Source organism: Myripristis murdjan, chromosome 7 (assembly GCF_902150065.1).
Source record: "Myripristis murdjan chromosome 7, fMyrMur1.1, whole genome shotgun sequence".
Taxonomy (NCBI): Eukaryota; Metazoa; Chordata; class Actinopteri; order Holocentriformes; family Holocentridae; genus Myripristis; species Myripristis murdjan.
Genome location: NC_043986.1, coordinates 12468800 through 12476077, shown reverse-complemented (window position 1 = coordinate 12476077; position 7278 = coordinate 12468800). Strand labels below are relative to the sequence as shown.

The window sequence follows — 7278 nt, the reverse complement described above, 5'->3', positions numbered from 1 at the left end:
TATCTTCAATAAAACAATATATCATCACTGCGGTAAACAGGGCTGTGGTGAGCAAATGGCAGTTATTACCAACGATGAAAAATGCAAAAACCAGCTTTAATTCCATGGAGGAATGCAATGCACCTGCCAACAACAAATACTCTTTAACCAGACACTGATGCAAAGGAGAAAATAATGAATACTTAACACGGATGAGGGCAGCTTAACACCCACTCAAGTTAAAGTTCATTAAGGTTCCTTGCGCTGCGCATGACTGCTTTGGAATGGTGGATTTGAAAAGCTGCACGGTACAGTGAGAGAGGGACTGCCATAAACAAAACAAAACAAAAAAAACAAGCAAAAATATGCCTTATAAGGTGAAAACATGGATGGAAATATCTAATGTGTCATACAGGGCTTATTCTGTGCATCAGATCATCCCAATAACACCCCTGACAAATGGATTTATGACACATTTTTATTATGAAATCACACTTGGATGTTCAGTATTAGAAATAAAGCAATTTTTAGATTTTATTCAAATGTGACAGCAGAGACATGCAGTATTTACCGTCACCGTGAACCTTTACTCTCTGGCTCAAACTGGAGCTATGCAAAGCAGCAGACCAGTTTGGAAACTCAGCATTTCCCTTAGGGAAGTTTCAACGCAAAAATGGAGCTCATTTTCAAAGTTGACTTAGCTCTTTGCATACAGACGCATGTTTACATTTAAGATACTATACAAGAACTCTCCTCTGGCAGTTACGGTGTCTTTCCTCAGGATGCAATCTTGTGAACAGCCACTGTGATGGTGCCATGTGATCTCACCAGAATGTTCCTAGGAAGACAAAAATAACAAAAAACACCGTGTGAAGATGCCAAACAATTCACACAATCACGTAAAACTTAATTATTAAACATCAATCACACTGATAAATCACACTGACAGTCAAAATCAAGGTTTGCTCAATATATTGATTTCTGTGTATCAAGCCATTTATTCCAAATCAATCATGTGAGCTTCTCAATGTTGTCCACACTGTTTCAGAGGCCTTTCTGTACTGCCGTGAATAAATCAGGGGACACATGGAATAGTTTTCAAAATGGTTAAATTTGACGCTATTGAACACTGGCATAAAATATTAGCTAGTGGTGGCCTCATTTCAAACAATAAAAGTGTGAGTCTTCAAACCCATATCGGTCAAACCCCACATTAAATTAACTGATGTTATATGCTGAGCCATTTTCTTGTGGTTTTCCATTGCTGGTAATAGGGATTTAATAAACACCTCACAAGTTGAGCTTTGGACATGTAATGGACAGCTACAGTTTGTTTTGAAATGTGATATTTGCTCCAGTAACTCGGTCAGAATGCCGTCATTTATTTACAGCTTGCTGACATGCGGTATTACCTTACAGCGTTTAGAAAGCTGCCCACCCGTCAATATAAACCAAGGAGGCAAGGCAGCAGGTTTACTGCACTGTACAATCACTGTCAGGCTTTGAATCAATTGATGAATTAATGAATGTCATTCATTAATTAATTGATGGATTTTTTTCTATAATTGGAGGTACTGGGCAGAGATGAAGAGAAGCAGATGATTATTTGAAGCATCCACAAGGTGGCAGCAAAGCCACGCAGATGACAAGTGGGTTAATTTGCTGAGGCTTGACTCCATTCTGAGATAAAAGTAACTGATGTTCAATCATTGATACTGGGTCTCTTTCAGCAGTTTTGGCTTGTTTCACCTCTCTCCCACATTCAAGGTGTTCATCATAAACAATAAAGGCTAAACCCTCAGGGGCAGTGAGACCGGGTCAGCTGAGGGAAGGTCTGAGTGAATTAGGTGAAGTAAGACAAGTTCAACAAAGATCAAAGAGAAAGCCCTCTTCCTGTCTCCGCTCACCCCGAGTCCGACTCCAGGCAGACAGTGGGAGTGTCCGTGGGGTCTCTGGTGAGAGCTGCAGCTTGTTTGGCCAGAACTGACACAACACCTCCATGTTCATCAGACAGCGAGCCACGGCCTGGTAATGACAAGACAAAAGAAGTACAACATCATGTGAAAAGCACTGAAACAAGTGCAAACTGAATTTTCTTATGAATAAAATAATCTACCTCGATCAATTTAGACCTATCTATCCAGGAATTTCCAGAAACCTCTTCATCTTCTCACTGCTTCCATTTTTATTAAGGATGTTACTATCCAAACTGCCTGCCACATGCTCAGTGTGAGTGTGTGGTGTGTGAACTGTTCAAAAACTTAATCCTTTTGCATAGCTGTTTCATTTGGACTGGACACACAATGCACCTCTGTTTAGTTATTGATGTGACCAAATGCATCTTTGGTAGTTCGTATTGAGTGGATTTACACAAGAATTTCATGCATTTCTGCTCTATCTGACTTTAATTCTATTACACAGAATAGATAATGGCAGTTGTGAGGGGATCCGCAGCTATTTTGCTTTAGTAAAGCGAAGTCTGTGTCTTAATAATGGTGCCTAATTTTTGGAGAGAGTTGCTCATGTCCATAAATTCAATAAATTGCCCCTCAAGAAAAATCTTGCGTAATATCACCATCTCCCCAAACCAGCAGTGGAAAACCTAATTGCAGTTACACCTGAGTATTAAGTATTTTTTAACACTGTGGATGTGGAACTGCTGAGGACCTGAAAAATGACCACGGCACCGTATGAAGTGCCACCTAATCTGCTGTCATGTGACCGGTATTTTAACTTTTGACATGCATACATAAATCAGACAACTCAAGAGCCAAGCCTTAGGATACATTTTTTTTAAATGGTATTATCACCTGTGAAGAGTTATGTGCAGAGCTCTGCTGCAGAGCTACTTGACATTTTTACGAGCACCACAGTAATTTCTTTGTACGCCCTTCCTGAGAACTAAAAGCCAGGATGAGCTGCTGCTTTTATCTCGTATTTAACACTGACTACAAGACCTTGGAGGAGCCACTGCTGCCTGGCTTGCATAACTAACATTTTCTTAACTCCTAAATTTCTATCTGTCTACCAGGGCCTGCAATGAGTTCCCTCTTCACTGACAAAATTCAGAAAACTAGACAGGTGGTTTGTGGCTCCATACCAGTCACAGGGTATATGCTGTCCCTGTCTTCACCGTGTTCAAATAACATGACACAATTTGACTGCATCATCCATAAAAACTTGGAGGAAATTATACAATGTCTGAAATCCTCCTCCTCCATAATTATCCTCTTCTGGCTGCTTTGACATTCTGCCAACAGGCTTTTAAAATAATGTTTCTAATTGCATGGCCTCAGATCTTCACCAAATTATCAACACGCCTTTTTTCCTCAGGTTTCTTTCCAGAGGCCCTGAAAGCTGCAGTCATCAAGACACCCTTGAAAAATAACAGTCTTGTAATTTCACTAACGAGCAGTTACAGGCCCATATCAAGCCTCCCAATTCTAAGTAAAATCACTGAAAAAAAATATATATATATTTTCCAACAGCTGAACAAATTCTTGGTGGTCGAAATCCAGTCAGGATTTTGACTACACAACAGCACTATTGATCCCAGTTTGGGATCAATAAAGTATACCTATCTATCTATCTATCTATCTATCTATCTAACACTGCTCTTGTTAAGGTTGTGAGTGACATCCCAGTTAAACCCTGACAGTCACTTACAAGACTGAGCGGGCCCGGGGTGGATACGCCCCCACTGCACTGCTATGAAGAATAAATAAAATATGTTAAAATATGTTAGAATTAGACAACACACAAAGTTAAATAGCAGTGTCACCAGGGGACTATAATCCTGTACATTAACTGGATGTGTCATAATTTACTTCAGTTAAACAAAGATAAAACTGAAATAAATGTTTTTGAAGCCAAGCCAGAAGAAGTAAAAGTCAGCTTCAATTGGTAATTCTAAAAACCACAAACCAAGACAGAGCTGTTAGTGTATTCATGGACTCAGATCTGAATTTCAACAGCCACATCAAAATAATTATAAAGTCAGCCTACTGTCACCTTAAGAATATATAAGGAATCTTATTCATCTTATTCTCCTTTTTTATTCTCTTATTCTCCTTTTAGATTCTTTTTATTAATTGTTTTTATGTATGTTTTCTTGTGTTGCTTTTATATTGTTTTAATGCCTTTATGCTCTATGTAAAGCACTTTGAATTGCCTTGTCGCTGAAATGTGCTATACAAATAAACCTGCCTTGCCTTGCCTTGCCTTGCCTAAAGGACTTGTGTCTCAGGAGGAGTTAGAAAAACCTGTCTGTCTTGACTTGACTACTGTAATGGTGTCTTCACAGGTTTCTCTTGGGAAAAAAAATTCAGACAGCTGCAGCTCATTCAGAAGTGCTCAAGTCCTCACTAAGACCAAAACAGGCTTCCTGTCTGCCAAAGAATCGATATTAAAATACTGCTCTTGGTTTATAAAGCCCTGAGTATGTTTGGGACCAAAACTGAGTTTAGCGTTAGTTAGGGCACGCCACAAAGTCAAGCTCAACTCACATTTCCAGCTTCATCAGATGATAAAAGCTGATCTCAAGCCAGCCCACATCAGCTGACGACTCAGTTGATTCCCTTCTACGCAGTTAATTGGCAAATCTCAAACTGGGCGCCTTATTTTAGCTGCTTCGGCCTGCCTGTGCCTCCTGCTTCCTCTGCAAGCCCCTTTGCAGCTCACCTCCACCCCAGCTCCTCCTTTACATGCTGTATCTGAATTAGTCCATGTCATTTCTGTTGTCACTGATGCTCACTGTTTTGTACCCTGTGAGGGTCTTTGCTGCTGCTCTCCCTGCCTCAAGGCTTCTCATCCTGCTCATGGGGGGGCAGGTGCGTCCCAGGACAGAGCTATACTGCACAATATAATTTGCCGCAGACGGCAATCAGGATTTCTTTGACTAAACTGGTCCTGCCTGAAAAACACATCAGACCCTGTGCTATGTTATGAACCATCCAGACCCACTCTCTGTCACTCACATCACAACAACGCATGAGGAGGCAGCTTGCGGTGTTTATGCACCACATATCTGGAACAAACTCCTGGAAAACTGCAGGTCTGCTGCAACTCTCAGCTTTCTCACTTTCAAATCACGGCTCGAGACTTTTCTGTTTGCCCCTGCCTTTTATTAAATCGAACTTGCTGCTTTGGATTGACATCTTATGCTACACTCTAGCACTGAACTCTCCTATTTTATGTCTTTCTGTCTTTTTAATCACATTTAAATGTTTTGTTATTGCCTTATGCTGCCTTTAAATTTTGTTGTGTTGCCTTTACTGTTAAATTTAAAGCACATCTGAACTGGCTTATTGTTGAAATGTGCTACACAAATAAATTTGCCTTGCCTTATAGTGTCTACACCACAATTATCACTGGTTTACTCACTGACCCTGTAACTTTGGACCAAAAGTGATACTCTAAACAATCTGCATTATAATAAATATGAATACTTGGCAGTGTAAAACTCTCTTCACTTCTCCGAGACTTTAAGTTTCTTGTCTTGCAACCTGCAGACAGAACAAACTGTCCAACTCTAGTCCTGTGTTTCTCCTCAACATTTCGTCAACTATAATACAGTCATATTTTCACACCAGTGAATTCAGTGATTCTCTACTATCGGTTGTGTTGATTTGATCACAAAGACTTCAGTTCCGGTTGTTTTCACGGAAGTTTTGCTTGAACGTCAACTTGACAGTGAAAGCGCCTCCCAACAGGCTGGTCATTAAACAACCTGCGCTGTGTTGTGGAAAAGTTGAAGTTATATGGTCTTACAGCCCAGGTTGTGTCCCTGCTGGTCCGTGCACAGCACACCCACTATTGCTGGATTCTTCATGCTGCCGAGAAGGAAACACAAACACGGGCTGATAATCGTCTTTAACGTTCAAACATTGAAAATAAAAAGTGAGTTACAGTGGCGTGACGACTTACGTGTCGTCAAGGTGCTGCTCGAGCGTCGACTCCATGATTATCAGTCGTAAATATGCCTAAATTGTAATTTTTGTAAGGCGACTGGCGTTTGTTTATCTGCTTCCCCAAAGCTTCCGGCTGCAGTCAGCTGACCGTCACGTGCGCTACGGATCCGTGTGAGGGTCAAATTCAGTTTAACGGGACAGTCGCATAAAGTGCATTATGCAAAGGCAATGGAAATATTGTCAGTGGCATTCAGTGTCTAATTGGGCCGAATTATTTTTTACTGTCCACAAAAACAAACACAGTTACTTCTGACATGATTTGAACTTAAATAATAACATGAACAATTTGGTATTTACAATCATGATTTTTTAGGCTAGGCTATAGATCATTTATACAGGCCCGTCTTTACATTCTCCTTTTGTGGGCCCCCTGGTCAAAGGAGTGGATCATGGCCTCCCCCCCAAATTTTACATGTACATGCATTTCAATACATTTATATATGTTTATATGTTAAAGTTCACCACTCTGTGTTTACTTTGGGCTTATTCTGGATTGTTTCACTGCTCAAAATGCAACTTGGAGTAAATGTAGGGATCCCCAGCAGAGCCTTATGTTTGCTTTCCTCAGTGCTGAGCGATGTTTGACGTGGTGTTAGTGATTTTGTCGACGTGGTGTTACTGCTTTGCAACTGTTGGTCAGATTTGACTGCACATTAGGCCTATTGCTGGATTGCTGTGGTTTCCTGATGTGAATGGTTGATTGTTTGTTCTACACATTTTTAGTTTATGCCAGTGAATGTAACAGTGAGGGTAACAGTAATTTCACTTGGGCTGGGTGTTGGACTTAATTGTTGTGGACAAACAGCATCTGTGCGTCCTTTAACTCTGGCCTGTTGCTGCAGCTGAGTTCTCATGTGACAGCTGGTTTTTCACAAACCACATGAAAAACTAGCTGTCACAGGTCACATGTTCAGACCTTCTTGTAGTCATAGACAGACAGACAGATAGACAGATAAATGCCCACTACATAGTAAATAGTTTGGAGTAATTGCTCATGATCCATCTCTTGGGGAATATAGTTATATAAATATATTTATTATCTACCTTCTATTTATCTAACACTGTTGGGAATCTTTTCAGTGTTACTGTTTACAGTGAATGCAACATGTCTCCAGAAGGATTCTACAGTCAAAATCTTTCCCACTGAGCTATAGACCAAATGTTTTCAATCACGAGTAAGTTTTGATATTTGAATTTCTTAAAAAAATAATAAAAATAAATAAATTAATTAATTAAATTAAATTTAAAAAAATTAAATTAAAAATCAGGTTAAAAACCAAACTAGTTTTCATACCTTAAATGTAAATTTGAGCCTTTTCTACATTTCACA

At 39.9% G+C, this 7278-nt stretch overlaps 1 protein-coding gene across 1 annotated transcript; it reads right to left on the bottom strand.

Moving 5' to 3' along the window:
- Positions 1-443: 443 nt before the first annotated feature.
- Positions 444-6058, bottom strand: lamtor5 (late endosomal/lysosomal adaptor, MAPK and MTOR activator 5). The gene is made up of 4 exons (XM_030054762.1): positions 5905-6058; positions 5749-5810; positions 1887-2004; positions 444-817 (listed from the first exon to the last, which is right to left on the bottom strand). The coding sequence occupies exons 1-4, from the start codon at positions 5937-5939 to the stop codon at positions 757-759; spliced, it is 276 nt and encodes a 91-aa protein (XP_029910622.1). The 5' UTR covers positions 5940-6058; the 3' UTR covers positions 444-756.
- Between the last annotated feature and the right edge of the window lie 1220 nt (positions 6059-7278).